At 42.7% G+C, this 18,342-nt stretch overlaps 1 protein-coding gene across 3 annotated transcripts in view; it reads right to left on the bottom strand.

Annotated features, from left to right (window-relative positions):
- The window catches only part of parga (poly (ADP-ribose) glycohydrolase a), a 64,638-nt gene extending 48,153 nt beyond the window's left edge, over nucleotides 1–16,485 (bottom strand). The window contains exons 1-8 of one of the 3 annotated variants that reach the window (XM_083775610.1): nucleotides 16,347–16,485; nucleotides 15,060–15,144; nucleotides 14,814–14,869; nucleotides 12,537–13,196; nucleotides 11,681–11,813; nucleotides 7,566–7,688; nucleotides 6,784–6,864; nucleotides 5,637–5,711 (exon numbers count right to left, since the gene is read on the bottom strand). In XM_083775610.1, the coding sequence (XP_083631736.1) occupies nucleotides 5,637–5,711; nucleotides 6,784–6,864; nucleotides 7,566–7,688; nucleotides 11,681–11,813; nucleotides 12,537–13,196; nucleotides 14,814–14,842 (1,101 nt within the window). In that variant the 5' untranslated portion in view covers nucleotides 14,843–14,869; nucleotides 15,060–15,144; nucleotides 16,347–16,485. The remainder of the gene's footprint in view (nucleotides 1–5,636; nucleotides 5,712–6,783; nucleotides 6,865–7,565; nucleotides 7,689–11,680; nucleotides 11,814–12,536; nucleotides 13,197–14,813; nucleotides 14,870–15,059; nucleotides 15,145–16,346) is intronic. The other 2 variants (XM_083775611.1, XM_083775612.1) reach the window with 2 other exon arrangements.
- Between the last annotated feature and the right edge of the window lie 1,857 nt (nucleotides 16,486–18,342).

Below are 18,342 nucleotides of genomic sequence, written 5' to 3'. Positions count from 1 at the left end.
TCTGCCGGAAACATAGCGAAAAAAAGTTATGGCCATTTTTGTATACCACACCTTCATAGACAACCAATAGGCCAACATTTCCCAAATGTCATCATGCTTTAACACAATCAGCCCTAGATGAGCAGATACGAGGCATTCTTTCTGTCGCTCTAACAGGCTAGTGAACGGGAATCTAATATGACTGAAAGTCCAGAAACAATTCAGAATATTCATCTCTCGCCTGATATCATTGAAGATGCGCTAGGACATGTGCACACGTCCTATGGATGCGTCGGCTATATGACGTTTCCAGACGTCCTATGGTTGGAATGTGTTAACTGCAAGGTTGCCAGTTCGAACCCGGGCTCCACCAGAGCTAGTGTCGAAGTGTCCTTGAGCAAGACTCTGAACCCCTAATTGCTCCTGATGTGTTGCTTGGTGCCTTGCATGGTTTCCGCCGCCATCGGTGTATGAATGCATGTGTGAATGGGTGAATGTAATGCACAATCTATGTAAAGCGCCTTGGATAAAGGCACTATATAAATGCACCATTTACCATTTTTACATGTCAAACTAGGGTTTTTTTCATGATTCTGAATGCATTCCAAGCATTAGTTTTGCACGAAAAACACTCCTTGGCCTAAATTTGGCCATAGCCACTTGTGCCCAAATGTGCTGACCTAATCACATTTGTGCTGACCTCATCACATTTGTGCTGACGGCTATGGTCGTTTTTAGGCCAAGGAGTGTTTTTCGTGCAAAACAAATGCTTGGAATGAATTCAGAATCATGAAAACCCCCTAGTTTGACAATTGTCACATGCTACTTAAAGCATGATGACATATATAGCCTTATATTGGTTGTCTATGGTGTGGTATACAAAAATGTCCATAACTTTTTTTCGCGATGTTTCCGGCAGAGCAGGCCTCTCATTCGGATTCTGTGGACCTTAATGACCAAATGAATAGAAAAAACACAAATAAAAAGTACGGCATGACATCACAGGTAAATCCTTAACCGTTGAGCTTTTGGGCCTGTGGCTCCCCGGCTATAACAGTTTTAGACATAAAGGAGTATGAGGGTTCCACCCGACAGAGACTGTGGGCTCCATTATGTCCATGCTAAACCAATTTGGAATAGTTCAACTAACTGATCTACTTTAACATGTTGTGAGCTTGTAGATTGGCTATTTTAACTATTCAAAAATGTTTTTCAAAATAGTAAAAATAAATAAAAATGGGCAAAGTAGTTTAGGGATAAGCCCAATAAAATACCGTCAGTCCTACATTACAAGTGAATTAGAGCCTGGCCAAGACATCTGTCTGGTCGATATATTGACATTTTCGGCTATTTTTGCCAACAATCATTCATATAATGTATCCATTGTGTGCACAAATCGTATGGCGACTCAATGTCTCCAGATTTGTCCTTTTAAATTCTGTGTTCAAAATGTGTACCTCGTTAGCAAGTGAAGTAATGCATGTGTGGGTTCGCTGTTCAAACCTTGACCACACATGAGCGCCAACAGGGTGGCCTTGCTAAATGCCTGGGCAGTGAGGGGGAAACAGTGGATCCTCACATCAAGGCCATGAGTGGACAAACAGTAGCAGCCCGCTGATGCAAACACACCTCCTGGAAGCAGCCTGCACTTTCCTGATGGCCTTACTTAGCATCCTTATAGATTTAATGGGCCCTCTTAATTAAATTGGATTGAGCTGTAAAAATGGCTGGGGCAGCTATTGATCTGGCAAGCTCTCTGCCTTACTTGGAGGAATTATTTCAAAGAAAGAGAGGGAGGGAGGAGGGTGTACCGGCCATGGACACAAACTCCCATGCAATTAGCACAAGGACCGCGGACAAAGATCTGGCTCGCCTATCCATCTGCGAGTGGGATCGTCATCAGCATAACGTACTCGGAGAGTATCCATTACAAGAATCGTTTCGTTCTCACAATGGCTCTAACCCGTCCGTGAACTTTCCCCCCGGACAGATTTATAACCGACCACATGCCGTGACTAAATGCAAGTCACCCAAATTAGGTTTCTGTTCAGGAATGGATTTTGTGTCCATGTAAAGGGTGTGGCTGGTTGATTCTGTAGACCAGTGCTTTCAACCCTTTTCATATCAAGGCCCATTATTTATTTAGCATTTGAGCCACGGACCACCATTTGATGAGATTTAACCTTGCAAACCCGGAAACTAAAGAATATTTTGTTATCGTTGGACAAGATTTTGTCCAAAATCGCATGCTGTATTGATGTGGTACCAGAGCAGATATATCAGGGAAACGTTGATCAAAAATAAATTCTTCTACATTCTCTAGACTTTGTGTACAGTGTAAATTAACTGGTGCAGATGTTTAACAATAATTTTACTCTGAATGAAAGCAAATGGACCCATAAGGGTTTCAATTTTACACTCGCACACAAAGATCTAATAAAGGGCCCACTTGGTTACCAACTCTCCATCATTAGCTGGGGACCACCTGGAACCCCCTGTGAATGAACGGAGACATGGAGGCTAGTGCAGGGAGTGGAGGCAGCAGGTCTGCCTCCTCTGGATCTCTGAGTGTGAATGGCAGGGACCTTGCTTTTATAGCTCACTGGAGGCACCGGGCCCAGGTGCTCTCCAATGAGCAATCAAGACGTGCCCCACCCAGGCTCACCTATAGGGAGACAATTAGGCAGGTGCTCCCTAACCACTACACATACTGTGTGTCTATAATGTGTGTGGGGCATCACACCATCCTGTAGAATGCTCTCCCACTCCAATCTCCCTACCGTTTTTTACTTTTCGTTTTTTGTTTAGTTTTCTATTAATTAGTTAGTCATAAGGAAAGGAAATGGATTGTGTGTTCTCCTTAGATTACTGTGTTTCATGCAGTTTTAATTCAAAAGACATGCAGGAACAGTTAATCTGTGGTAATATAATGAGGCTAATTGAGCAGTTGAGACGAATAACAGTCTAAAGCCCTAACCCCACCAAAGGGTCGAGACGGTTTTAGCATTGTCCCAGTGGTGTGATATGTCCTGTTGCACATTGACGCACGTTGTCGCATCTCCCAAGTAATTCAAAGTATGGAATTCAATGGCCCAAACCACACCAAAAGGGTCACCATGCAACTCCTTGCAACCGTTTGGACCCAAGGAGTTGCATGGCGACCCTTTGGTGTGGTCCATAGTTTATTCTGACCCCTCCCCAAAAGGGCCCATCTGTCCCTGACCCCTTATCCATCATTTATAAATTATGGATAATTAGTGTGGACTAGACTGTTATTCGTCTCAACTGCTCAATTGATGTATATGCGCTGAGCAAGCAACTTCATTGAAATGAATGGGCGGGCATTTCCAGTTTGGTTCTCTGGGTATTATATAGCTCTGTGGGTGAGAAACACTCACATCTGTAGTATTATTGCTCAAATGAAAACAAGCCGGCCGTTTGTCTATGACGCCGCACGCCATAAAAGCCTTCATGAGGTCTCAGGCGGGCCGACCTTCATCATATCTGATGACGGTTCAGTCAGCCCAACCCAAACATTTCTGTGGTTATCAGAGTGCTGTGGTGTGCCCCCTCCCTCCCCCCTCCCCCTCCCTCCGTCCTGATTGAATTTCATGCCATTACACTGGATCTTCAAGAGCCGGCTGAGTACAGCGTGGGCGAGAGAGAGAGAAAGAGATAGATACGGAGACAGAGAGAGAGATTATGATAGGGAGGGAAGGAGAGAGGGAGAGTGATAAGGTGGGAGGAGGAGCAAGAAGAGAGGGAGAATGAGATGCAGAGAGAGAGAGAGAGAGAGAGACATTCCCTCCCCTGTAACAGCTGTTGCTGTCACGCTCTGTGTCCATGTGTCCTAAGTGGAAAGCCCTCAGTCAGCATCCAGACTGGTACCAGTAGCAGAAGGAGAGGATGCACACTGCTGGGCTAACAGCCAAACACTGAACACTGTAGAGCACCACTATAGGGTTTGGGAGACCATTATCTGTTAGTATAATAGTTTATTAAAAAAGAAAATGCTCGCAATAATTAATCACATTGCAGAGGTTTTCATTTAGCCTATAGTGAAATTGTTCCTCAAACACACTGGACCCGAGTTGGCAAATGTTTGACAAACGTGGCATTTTAAGAGTTTCAAGCATATTTCGATAATCGCGATATTAGCAATTATTCTTGCCTCAATAATCGTGACATTGAATCTTCATAATGGTCCCATCCCTGAGCAGGACTCAACTCAACAATGACTTACTTAGGACATAATTCTAAAAGAAAATCATGTCAAAGAACCCCAAGCACCCCAGACAGCTTTTAAGCTGCTTCATTCAGTATTTGAATATTCAATTAATTTCACGCCCCTTTCCTATACAAACCCAATGAGACTTCAAACTTAACCATGTTAGATTCATTGAACACACACATCCTTGGTTCTAAGCATGTAACGATACACACAACTCACGATACGATACGTATCACGATATGAGGTTCACAATACCTTCGATATTTTCAACACAATTATTTTCCAGACAAATGACCGAAAAATCAATTTTTTAATGATTTATCTTCCCCCCAAGCTTTTTTCACAATTTGTATTTAACTACATTGCAAAAGTAGCATTACTTTTCATGTAAAATTACTTAATTTCTGTGCAACAACTGTAAACATGCTTTCATGTTTAAACCTAGCTCGAGCTAACATCTTCTTTTCTTTGATGGCATCTTAGGATAGATGTAGACCTATTTGACCTATTTTTAATAAACAGAAAACACATTTTCAGGTAGGGATACCAATTCCATCCACTTAGGAGAGAGAACTCGTACGAGGATACAGGAAATGATGACGCAAAGAAACAACGAACGGAGATAAAGTTGGAACTGGAACACACCATGGCATGAAACAGATAAATGGGTACACCTGATTAAATTGGCAACCCTCCAGAAAACTTATTTTCTGAAGAGCTTGGAGAGAGAGCTCTGTTACTGAACAAGCACTCTATAGCAATCATTACTATTAGAATGAAATAACACTTTTCTTACACTACCCTCAATAACATTTGTACAGCAGCCTGGTGGACAAAGTACAAGGATATAAAAGGTTAATGAACAACCAAGTGAAAGTTGCTCTGTCAAAATGTGATGATTTAAATGAGTTAGTACTGGAGTACTTGCTTTATAAAATACGTTACAGGGGTCTGGATCTCGTGACCATTCTTGTCTATGGTCTTATGCATGTTTACTGTGTTTTAGAGTTCTTGTCATCTGCTAAATTTCCCAGTTTGGGAACATATTAATGAACTTGACCTTGACTTAATGAACATTCAGTGATTTGGAGAAAAAAACCCCGGTCAGCCCCGGTAACAAGATATACACATGCACACGCTCTACAGTGGGGGGACACGCAACAGGCCAACAGCACGTGCACCAAGGCCCGCCCCGCTCGATCCTGATTGGAGGAAGGCCCCCTCTATCCTGATTGGATGAAGGCTTTCTCTCCCACCACCAAAACCGAAACTAGGGTTTTCTTTTACCCCTGCGTTTCATAGGGAGGAACAAATTATGGTCAACAGCACACTCTACAGTAGGGAGGATCATCACACGAAAAATCACTGAATATACCTTTAAGTATTCAAAAGAACATGATTCATCAAGCATATGTGTGCAGCTTACCTCTGTACAAAGCAAATTGAGCGCAGTGAAGTCCCATTTCTTTGCGTGGGCTGTGTTGTATCTCAGTATGGCATCCTGTAATGTGCAGAGTAACATGATCAATATTCGGTGACATTGTTAGGGGTTAATAAAACAAATCATATATATTATACTGGATATATATAGTATTATTTATTAATTAATTAAAAATATATTTTTAAAAACCTGCAATTCTTGATTATTTGAAAAAAATAATCAATAGAATAATTCCTAAGAGGGGGTGGTTCCAGCCCTGATCATCATCTTGCAGATGAATGACAGCCCATTATAAAAGCAAACAGTCTCCAGCATTAATTCCTTGTTCCCTCTGAGTCTACTCTACTCTAGGATGGCAAACACTGCCATCCTGTGGTTGTTTATGGAATTGTTTTTGTTTCCTTGAATCTGTCCTGTCCTGACTTATCGGTACAAACATTCCGATACAGTAGCAATAAAAGCAGATGGACGTTTATTACAGAGACGTGCTTTGATGACCTAATGTTGGTCCAGTGAGAGCCTATATTAAGCCAATCTTACCCCCATATACGAAAGTGGTTTTCAACCATTTTCATAGCAAGGTCCATTATTTATTAGGCATTTGAGCCAAGGACCACCATTTGATGAGATTTGTTTTCCTTACATTTTTATCCCACAATTTTGTAACACATTTTTTCAACCGGTGCCAATTGCCTAAACTGTAATCCTGGGTGCTACTCTCCCTCTGCCAACCTGGGGAGAGCACCAAACTGAGCTTATGCTTCCTTCAATGCATGAGGGAGGGGGAGTTTGCCCGGTAGGACGTAGCGTGTGGAAGTTCCTTTGCCCTCCAACAGAGGCAGTATAGAGAGTGAGACCAGGATTACTGCATGTTTTTGTGAGGGTACCTACCCTAGGGGACACGCGGAGAACAGAATTAAACTCTTGAGAGTGTAAAATGAAACCCAATGGACCGGTAAGGGTCCATTTGGTTTGATTTTACGCTCTCAAGAGTTAAAGATCTAATAAAAGGGTCCATTTGTCTACCAACTTGCCATCATTTAGCTGGGGACCACCTGCAGGAACCCCCTCAAGGACCACTGAGAACCACTGCCACACCACACAACATCCCCCATACTGTCCACTGTCTCACCCTAACATCCAGAGAACTTTTGAACTCTCCCTCCAAGGCCGTGTGGATCAGCTCCCATCGACTCTGGACACCACTTCCATCCTGAAAATAGGGCAAAAAGAGTGTGTCACACATTAGGGGCATGCCTGTGCAAACAAGTTCGTCGATCAATGATGAAAAACTATTTATTTTAACGCAACGAGTTGTGAGCTTATAGATCGGTATGACCGTTACGACAGGGTATAAAATAGGGCTTAAAGGTATGAATCTGACTCATTGGTTTTGTCGATTATATAATAATGAATTAAGACATTCTTTTCCTCTTTTATTGTTAATAAAAATCAAACTGTGCTTCTTGATTATTTATTTGATTTATCGAAAAAGTTATCGATAGAATAATCGCCCAGAAAACAATAGTTAAGTGAACCAGAGACATGAAGAGCGTCTCTCTGGTGTCTACGTTTCCTAGCATACCTCGGGGAAGAGCTTCTTGTGAAGCTTAGAAGATCTTTTCTGCCACACTAGCTTTCACTGCACTTCATTTCTGGGGATTTTTCAAACCACATCACTTACTCTTTCCCACACTGTCAAAGCCTTTCATTTTACAATTCGAGCTCTACTAAGCAAATGAGATGCTTTCAATTTGCAAGTCAGTTAATCAGGCGATGGGCTTCAGTCTGACAAATATTACTGCCTACGGTCTCAACCAGGCCATTCACTTTTCAGACCAAGCGTTGAGCGTTCCACCTCCGTCCTACCCCACCTTGAAAACACCTAGGGTTAGGGTAGATGCTGTAGCATACCTCACTCTCCATAGGGAAGAGGTTCTTCTCTGAACATGGCATCTTCACAGACACGTCGTCCCAGGCGTCTTTGAACTTGGTGGGGTAGGGCACGGCCGGCTCCCCCTCTCTGAGCAGGTCTGTCTGCAAGGGGGCACATAGGACTGTTCAAAAAAACAATTACACAGAGTTGAGGTGGCGGCTCAACCGTGTTCATATTCACAATTCCATGCTGTATTGATCTTGGTAGTAGTTGGTACCATAGGAGAGATAACAAGCAAACGTAACATAATAATAACAATTCTTCTACATTCTCTAATTGTGCAGACTTTTTGTAAATTAAGTAATGCAGATGTTCAACAATTTAACTCTCGAGAGTGTAAAATGAAACCAAAATGGACCTGCAAGGGTTTTTATGATCTTAAGAGTTAAAGTTCTAATACAGGGTCCATTTGGTTTCAAACTCTCCATCATTTAGCTGGGGACCACCTGGAACCCCCTCAACGACCTGCAAAATATCATATCTATCTATATGCCAAAATGACATTTTAGAAATGGATAGTGTTTGCCATTATAGTGTTAATACCTTTTGCAAGAGCTGTCCCGATATATTATTACAATTATTTAACACTAACAAGAGCGCTGGGCAGTGACATACATACATCATCTATCTAAATATTTCTCCCAGAGCCAATTAGCAAGGTAATAACTATGGATCTGTCCAAAAGAAAAACGATGACAACCTTGTTACGTGCGTAAAAAGGCATCAATATGATCCTTAATTAATAGGAAGGTAATTAAAAAAAAAAAAAAGTCTAGTGCTTTTCATTTGAACAATGAGAGGCTTGTTCACCAGGTCTGCCAGCTGAAGAAGAAAATAATTAGTTATATATATATATATATATATATAAATATAAATATAAAAATTGATTTCCCTAGGGAACGTTAGTACCATCAACAGCAGGTAGTCATGGGAACGGGACTTAAATTTGCAATCACTGATCATCAATGGAAAAAATATGATAAATATGATACTAAAAGGACATGTAACAATTACAAGCCCCAGGAAATTCAATTCAAGATTATACATGAATTACAAACCTCACCATATCAAAACCGCAAATATGATAAAGATTGCTCCGGTAAATGGGACCACTTTTCAACATCTCTTCATATAATTGGTCCTCAGATAAAACAAAAACCTTTTTTTCCACTCAGTCTGTTCCGACACCCGTCCACCAGTGACATCGTTAGGCAAGATTTGTTAGCTTGAATTCCCCATCGATGACGGGTTTCTGAACTGCCCACAGCCCTCCTATGAGACACAACATTTGTGTTCATTATATAATATATAATGAACACACTCACTGTGTGTGTGTGACTGTGTGACTGTGTGTGTGTGTGTGTGTGTGTGTGTGTGTGTGTGTGTGTGTGTGTGTGTGTGTGTGTGTGTGTGTGTGTGTGCGTGCAGCATGCGTGATATATAAACCTTTTTTCTTCTTCAGCAGGCAGACCTGGCGAGCAAGCCTCATTGTTCAAATGAAAAGCACTAGAATCTTGGCAAAATCCACATACAGTACAATGAGTACCGGTACATACATACTGTATGTATACATGTTAGTTTTTTTTGTGTTATCTGGTGTATGTGTTTGTGAGAAAAAAACGAAAAATAAAATGATTGAAAGAATGAACAATGAATTGTCTTTAGTGTGTCTAATATCCAGACTGAGGACATGGTGAATGAACACTCACAGCAGAGGAGGACACAGTGTGACTAGAGATTTAGTGACGTGAAGCCCTCGGGGTCTATGGAGGATGACTTCACTGCTCCTTCTCTCTCTGCGTCTTCATCTCAACACATACAGACATTAACCACCACGCAGCCTAACTCACTCTTTACACTCCATTTCTTCCTTTAACCACTCACAGTACAAGAGCATGACGCATGAAACCCTAGGCCGGTTTTTGTAGTTCACTGTTTCACCGACCAATTTTTACAGGTCACGACTCGAGTAAAAATCCCATTTCTTTAGTGTTACACGCACAAGTGCTAATCTTCAACACCTGTCCACGCGAGGAAGTGGAATATTCATGTGAGCAGTGTTGATTTGATTGTATCCATCATTTGAGTCCTCATTGCCATCAGTCTCTGGTTTTAGATCTTACTAAACTGAGACTAAGGAAGTAAAAAGAAAAAGAAGAAAAATACAAATACAAGGGTTTCTGCGCCAACACAGCCTTATGGGATATCATGATGGCCCCTAACTAGCATGTACAGTATATCCTACTTATGATGGTTTTAACCCATAGCGTGCGGGAAACGGTTTTCTCCGTGGTTCGAATCCCAACGGCCCGGTGTGGGACACGTAGATGTCCGTTTAGCGCATGTTTTTATTGATTACTTTCAATCGCCTCTGTATACACCCGGACAATAGCTCAAGCAGCCCTGATTAATCCCACAACCCTCCGGTCACGTGATAAAAAATAAAAACAAATGCCTCCCTTCCTTTATTTATATAGCACGTTTCAAAACTCAGGGTTTACAAAGTGCTGTACAGGAGAAAATAAAAACCAATACACTATAGCTACGTAACCACACAGAACAACTACAGCAAGAATACAAAGTACAAACAGTGAAAACAACTGAGACACATCACAGAAAAGCAACAGCGTCACGGTGAAACAAAACATATACAAGGAAAAGTCTTGATGGAAGGGGCCAATTTGGGAGGAGAGTGCGTTCCAGAATTTGGGGGCTACAACAGACAAGGCTTGGTCACCTCTGGACTTTAAGCGGGTCTTCTTTGTGACCCTGAGATTAAGCTGGCCCTCAGACAGCAGTGACCTTGGAGGAGTATAGACCTCAATAAGGTCAGACAGATATAGAGGAGCCAGACCATTAATAGATTTAAAGACAATAGAATTTTACAACTCTAAAGCGGACAGGGAGCCAGTGAAGGCCAAAACAGGTGTGATATGCTCACGTCTGCGAGTACCTGTTGAGTAGACGTGCGGCAGAGTTCTGGACTAGCTGGAATCGAGCAATGGAGGCTTGATTTAAACCAACATAAAGTGCATTACAGTAGTCTAACCGCGTAGAAATAAAGGCATGGATAACCCGCTCAAAATCGCTAAAGGATAGCACAGACTTGTGCGCATTGTGTAGACTATGCTAATGCTAACTAGGACGTTTGATGGACTTCATCATCATTTTTCGACCGCAGTCGAGATCATGGATTTCACAATGCCACGCCAGACTTCCCGGTCCATCATTGCCATCCCCAGTTCCTGTTTATGATGGTGTTTCTCCGTCAGGAGTAAGGATGGTCGCTGAGGTATTTGCATATAGAACTCTTATGGCATCGAAGATTTTGTCTGGGATACCATATCATTTGAAACTAGAAAATTCGCAATTTAAAAAAATTGCAGAGTGTGGTTGCCGCAGTGGCTTACATATGCCCCTCCCACTAGTATTGCCAGCCAATTACAATTTCAAGTCACGCCTTAGATCATGCGTAAGTAATTCGGAGGGGATTTAACCCCCGAAATTCATGTTTTTGCGACAAACGGTTACATTTCTCGCATTTGCGGCGCCCCCTATGGATGAAAATGGAATTGCTTTTAGAACTTGGTTGATTGAACCACCCCGGACATGTGATTCAAATTTGGGATGGATTGGACATTCCGTTCGTGATTTATGGCATTTTTGTGATATAGGCCCCTCCTACTAACTTCGGAAGACGATTACGGCCGAACGATACGCACTACCAAAATTCTGCATTTGGTGTTTTAATCGGATATGTCCAGAGATCATGTGTGCCGATTTCTGTGAGATTTGGACAAAATATGTAGGAGGAAAAGCAAAAAGTTTGTTTTGGACAAAATTCAAAATGGCGGAATATCCATCATGGCGGAAATGGGCGTGGGATGAGATGCGTCATGACCCAAGGAATCCAGGGAAAAAATAATTTTCCGGTCAATTTGACATATGGCTCAAGTGCGTACAGCGTACAGTGTGGGAGGTATAAAGCGACAAAAAAAAGACTACTCCAGTGGAATACTACGAATAATAAAGTGTTACAATTACTAGAGTCTGGTTGCCCCTTTTGGGGCAACCACACTAATGATGGACTTACCCTGATGGTGACGGTGTGATTTGGCGCCACCTTCAGGTGAGACAGAGGAGGAGCACACTGGGGCATTCTGTTCAGCTCATCGATGGACGTCCCTAACCACTTCCTGTCCATGTCGTCCAGTAGGAATGGAACACTGTGGACGACAACGGCAGAAGGCTGAAATCAGCCGCCAACGGCTTCTGGCAGAAATATGGGGAGCCCAGTAGGAGCTGAGCTTTTTTTTCTCTACATGAGTTGGGCGTTGTCATATTCTACGATAGGCTGAAAGGTTGTGAAAACCCATTCTGGCAGCCAGCTCGTAGCATGCCTCGTTAGTCAATAGACTTCAAATCCACACCTAACGTGTTCGAATCCTGCTTACGCCACTATTTTTGTGCCAACCGCAAACACTTGTTTTTGCTGATAAAGTAAAGTTTTAGACCCCGACGGAGTCCGACATATGTGGCCGGTTAAGACTCACCCGTGGCTTCCCTGTGAGGTTCGGGTTAGAGTACATCACTATTTATCACACTGTATTTCTATTCTAAATGCATTAATCAGAACATTGAATTAGTTATATTGAAAAAATAATTGAAAATTAGGACAAACAACCAATTTAATCTTGCTGGTGTAGCTAATCAAAGAATCGAGAAACATGTTTTGCCAGAATAATTTCAGTTCTTATTTATCAACCAATCAACACAAAAATGTTTTAACAGATTTGCTGTTTTTGCAGATTTGCAACTAACGTGATTAGTCTGATTAACCACTAAACGCTGTATTACTAAATCGTAATCGAGGCAAAAGTTTGAACATAATCGTGATATTGATTTTAGTTCAGCCCTCATTTTAAGTGTACAGTGTAACTGACAGGTACCTCTCTACAGCCACCTGTGTCCGCTTCCCAGTGCCGCCATTCGCCCCGCTACACTCCGGCATCTCGCCGTCCTCGTCTGCTTCTTCCATAGTTACCGGCTGGTCTTTGGGCAAACTTTGGGCAAAACTGCCTTTATGAAAGTGCATAGGATTGATTTCTGCAAACTCCGGGGGGCACGCTTGGTCCCACTCGGCGGCGGAGTCACTGTATTTGGAAGATCTATCGCAGACGGGGCTGTCGGGGCTCAGCATCTCCACGTCGTCGCCGGGGGGGGTGCTATCCGCTGCCGCAGTCTCTGTAGGGCTGTCGCTGAGACAGAGGGTGAGCCTGGGACTGGAAGAGTGAGCGGCTACACTCGCCGGTTTGCCGAGCTGGGGGTCAGGTGAACTGGGGCTCGCAGACTTCTGACCGTTAGAACAACGCGCCGGCATGGTGACAGACTCGTCCGGTGTGCCTGCACGGCCCACATAGTCCTGACGCGCGAGCAGGTCGTCTGGCGTGTTCTCCATCATGACGCTGCTGCCTTCGTTTACCACGTCAGTCTCTTTGGGGGGTCCCACATAGAGGTCGTCTCCTCCGTCTGCAGGGTCCACTTTTGGAACGTCGTCCTCCTTAGAATCCTCGCCCTCGTCGTCGCTTCTGTAGAATCTGTAGAATCGGCTATCAAAGGAATCACAGTGGCAAAATTAGGCTCACAATACTTTGCTGATTGGTTGTGTCCCCCACAGGGGTCTATACTACTCTACGTCCTGCAGTAGACTCCCTACACTCTAAATCAAATCTGTTTTCCAAAAAGCTGACAAGGAAAGCATTGTAAGCTTGTAGATCTGCTATTTTCATAGAATGTTGTCCCCAGTATAGGGACGCTAGATACTTTCAACAGGTCGTCACACTACTTTTCAGGGCAAAGAAGAAAAAATAGAACCCATCCCACTAGCCCTGCTTGGAACCTCAGCCACACAGAATAACTCTTAAGGCTCAAACATAGTCTGGATTTTCGGTGGTTAGGTTAATCACCACCTCTTAATGTTATTTCAGCTCCGGTGGTCACCTCACCACCGGAGTGGTGGTCACCCCACCACCGAAAATCCAGACTATGAATGAGCCTTTACAAGTTCCTACTTCCGGGCTCAGAGCTACACACCCGTACGGGGCCATTTGGAACCCACTCAAGGATACTTTGAGACCCACTGGTGTAGCAGAGTGTTTCCAATGAGCCAACATGCACAATAGCAGCACCCTGAAGGCTCATACATAGTCTGGATTTACGGTGGTTAGGTGACCACCGAACTACAACATGACGTCACGAGCCACGGTGAAGAGCAAACCACCGCCACCGCTCCAGCCCATCTCTCTGTTTTTACTCACCACCGCTCAATGTTATTTCAGCTCCGGTGGTCAGCTCACCACCGGAGCGGTGGTCACCTCATCACCGAAAATCCAGACTATGAATAGGCCTTGACTCTCTTTGACCAGAATGGAACAGAGCCTTCATTAGTATCATCAGTAACACCTGTGAAGGAAAGGAAGAAGGGGAGTTCTTTCCAAAATGGCATAGCCCATTAGCTCCGAGAAGAGGTTCTGTGTCAGGATATCCCTGCATAGGTCGAAATGGGTCGAGCCCTCCAAGAGCAGTGTAGAAAACCCCTTTTCGCAGTATCCAAAAATCACTCATGTTGCTATGATTAGGTGAAGTAATGGTGATGTAGGGACCAGGGACCAGGTGAACAGCGGTATACAAACGTTGACAAAACAAACATTAAATTCTCTTTATTGTTAATGGCATTTAATGTTTGTGTTAGGGACAAGGTGACGTAAATTTTCCCTTCATTGTCAATGGCGTTTTTAAAACAAACATTGAACTAAAAACAAACATTAAACCTGTATATAGGAGCGCCCCTCAAAAAGTAAAGGTATTTTCTGAGAGCTACAGATGATTGAAAATGTTTGGAGCAGGGTGAAAGAACTGCTTAAATAGCTTATTTAGTCAGCCTGTGCCATGTTTTCCCAATGCAATCTTACGGAAGCAGTACTGCGCAATGCGCATGCAGACACAGGGCTTGACTGGCCACAGGCTCACTAAATTAGCACTCAAGAAATACCTTTACTTTTGGGTACGACACTCCGAAAAGGGTTTACACTGTTCTTGGAGCCGGGATCGACCGATTTCTACCTATGCAGGGATATCCCAACACGGAACCTATTCTCAGAGCTAATAGCGGAAGGTGAGGTTCCAAACGGGGCTACCATCCCACTGTTCATTAAAGGGCTTAATACCTTTCATGATAGTCCAAATCTTGATCCATCTTCAACTCTTAACAGATGAAAATAGCCTGTTTAACAAGGGAAAATGTAATATACGCCTTGAAACAGTGACAGATATTAGTAAATGCACGCAGGCTACGGAATCGGTCAATTTTAAGTTACCTCCATTCAAGAGAAAGGGGCGCGATATCGACATGGCCAAAATCATGCGTACGTTTGTTTGGGTTTAGGAAGGCGATACAAACACAAGCCACAAACCTTGAATTCTGGAACCTTTGTTGGTCCACTTTTAAATGTCCACAAGCTGGACAGCAGCTACACGGGTTGAGTCGACACCACAAAACTGTCAAATACAAAAGTCATTTCAGCCTTTTTTTCTCCGCCACTATTTTTAAACTTCTACTCCAGTACACCAGTCTGAAGAAAATATTGTCCTTTTTTACAGCACTTATATTTGAAAAGTAATCGCACTTATACACGCACAAAGAAACAGATCAATTTTTGACATTTTGCAAAACCTTGTGAAATGGTGAAAATACTTTATTTTCTTTGTGGGGACAACATGATTAAACTAACATGTGGTGGACAGTTATGAAGTACATTGACTGTTATTACTGTTGTTGTTACTGTTTATTATTTGTTTGTAATCTGTACTTTACTGAGTATTATTTTTAAAACGCTAGTTACTAGTGTGTAGATTTGTATTAGTATTACAAAATATGTACAGTAACCACTTCGGCCATTGTCACATTGAATAGCGACACATAGATCTGCTATTTCCAGAAGATTACATTTTGAAAACCTGAAACATACTGTATAATGAGTATACTTATCCCAACACTTTTGTACTTACTCAAGTACATTTTTACTGACTGAAGTAAAAAATGTGAGTACTGTTTAAGTGGTGCAAACCACTTCCTTAAGTGAGTATGTGTGTGGGTAGCTGGCTGGCTGGCTGGCTATGAGCATGAAAACAGCATGTTGTTTAACACAGACACACACGCACATATTAACTGTATATATGGTGATTTCAGGTGTGACAGTACAGTGACAGTACAGTAGAGGGTACAGTACAGGGACCCCCACACAGTAACTGTCATTTCTCAACCGTTACGGACGCGGGGCGGCTCGCCGGAATCGGGCCGGCACCCTGGGTGCGTTCCTGTGGGTCTGGACCCCCCCTCCCCGGGGACCCCCACACGGAGTTGCACCACTTACTTCACATGGGTGTGATTTTCCACCACTGGTAGCTAACAATAGAAGCTTTGCTAACGTCAAAACAGCTATGGTAACAGCATTTTGAACAGTTATAGTCGACTGCCAGCGACAGACTATTGGGCCATGGAATAGTTTGCGACAGAACAAAGCGGCTGCGAAAGCAACAGAAAAAGCAACATTTAATAACCTAAACACTGGGACAGCTTGTTATCTTTACCCCAAAGCTAACGTTAGCCTGTTAGCTTCAAGTGTCCACATAAGAAACTGAGTATTAAGTCAGTGCTCTGCTCTCTCAGTTGGGAAACAAAACAACTGCATGTAACTTACAAGCATGTGGCTCTTTCGGCAAGGCGAACGACGATATTTATTCCATGTTTGTATTTATTTTCCACATAAATTACTTGTCTTCAGAACAACTGATGCTGCAACTATAGCACTACTACACTTTCCTCTTGAAGTGTAACAATTTAACTGTCCTCCTGTCAACGGCTACAACAACACACTATACAGAAGAACAGTTCCGGACCCGGTCCTGTAGGCCTACTGCCTGTAAAACAGCTTTATAAATGAATAAAAGTTACACCCGTGTGAAGTGAGGGGCGCTCTTATTATCATCATACATCCTAACCTTTGTCTTCAATGTTTGTGTTTCACAAACACTCAAAGCTGGACATAGGAGGCGCTAGCGCCCCTCAAAAATGATAAAGCTGCATGACAGAACTTCCTCGTAAGCAATTTGGCCTGTCCCCATAATCTCCAGTGATTACATCCTTATACAATAGCATTCAAGTCAAAATATACAAACATTTGGCAGAAATAGCAAATCTACAAGGCAGGCTCTTGCACACAATGGTTCGAGAAAGGAAGCCTAAATATATCTTTGTATTCCATGGCCAAATTATCCTTTGGCCAGTGGGGCCGTGGCCCATGGGGGCCCTTGGCTCTCAGGGGCCCTTTGGGGAAACTGCCAAACTGGACCGTGCAGTATTGGGTTTGACTCTGAGGCCCTTCATTGGGTGTTGATTGTGTTAGATTTAGGTAAAAAAAAGATGATGGCAACCTTACGGTTACCATCCAGCCACTCCACCCCTGTACTGTAGTATGTCTAAATGTTATGATGAATTGAAAATGGTGGACCCTCTTGTAAACAAGTGTAATACTTTGTGGTGTCGTCCACTCAAAGTTCACAGTTATTCTGTAAAACCGTTAATAAATACTTCAATCAATCAATCAATTAATGTCTTTATGAACTGAGTTTCTCTGCACTTGTTCTTATTGAGCCTAGATACGTTATACCTTCATAACAAACTATGAATTCGTAACGGGATGTTGAATCGTCATATGTTGTCATTTTACCTTTGTGTAGAAATAACTGCTCATTAATTGACAAGGTCAATAAGATAAGATCAGACCTTTATTGCAGATGTTGTATTGGTGGGTGGGCCTGGGCCTGGGCCTAAATAAAGAAACAAGTATAGCTTCATAAATGTGTAAGCAATTGAGTCCTTTTCCACACTAGATGGGAGCAAAATGTCCAATAAAAGACAACAAACTTTAGTAGCTACCCAAACAGTGGGTCGGGAGACTCGGGACCCATTTGTGGGTCGCCGACACATTTTTATGGATCTCCGTATTATTATTTGTTTAATTATTATAATTTCAAAACATTTTCAAAAAAACATTCCCAAAAAAGCAACCAAACTAACAAAATGCAATTATTTCTCTCTTAGCTATTCCTCTTTATTCAACATGAATGCAATAGGCATGCACGGCATATCCACGGCTTGGGATATCCGTGGCCGATATGCACGGTGCATGGTGTAGGCTACTGCACGGTGCAGATCTACGGCTTGCCAAGCCGCTCCTGTGACAATTACCTAAACATGAGAGAGATGTGCCACCTCTCTCTCTCTCTCTCTCTCTCTCTCTCTCTCTCTCTGCACCCTCTCTCTCTCTCTCTCTCTCTCTCTCTCTCTCTCTCTCCCCTCACATGACCATGACCATGAAATGGAAAGCAAAATACAGCACGATATAGTTTCACATGCGGCTATATGCACACAATTCAATTCAATTCAAAGGGCTTTATTGGCATGAGAAAACATACGTTTACATTGCCAGAGCAGAAAGAACAATACAACAATACAGCAATACAATCAAAACAAAAATGTTGTATGATGTACTTTGAAGGTCAGGATCTTCAATAGATCAACTTCTATGTACCAAGATCACTCGATGCAGGTATAGTGCAGGAATATACACAATGATTAGTCTTTAGGGTGGTTGTGTTCCATTTGATATCCTTCTCCTATCACAGCAGCTCACA

This window comes from Protomyctophum parallelum (genome assembly GCF_964188405.1).
Source record: "Protomyctophum parallelum genome assembly, chromosome: 10".
NCBI classification, from domain to species: Eukaryota; Metazoa; Chordata; class Actinopteri; order Myctophiformes; family Myctophidae; genus Protomyctophum; species Protomyctophum parallelum.
Note: the sequence above shows the minus strand (reverse complement) of the source record. Positions and strands in the feature narration are given on the sequence as shown.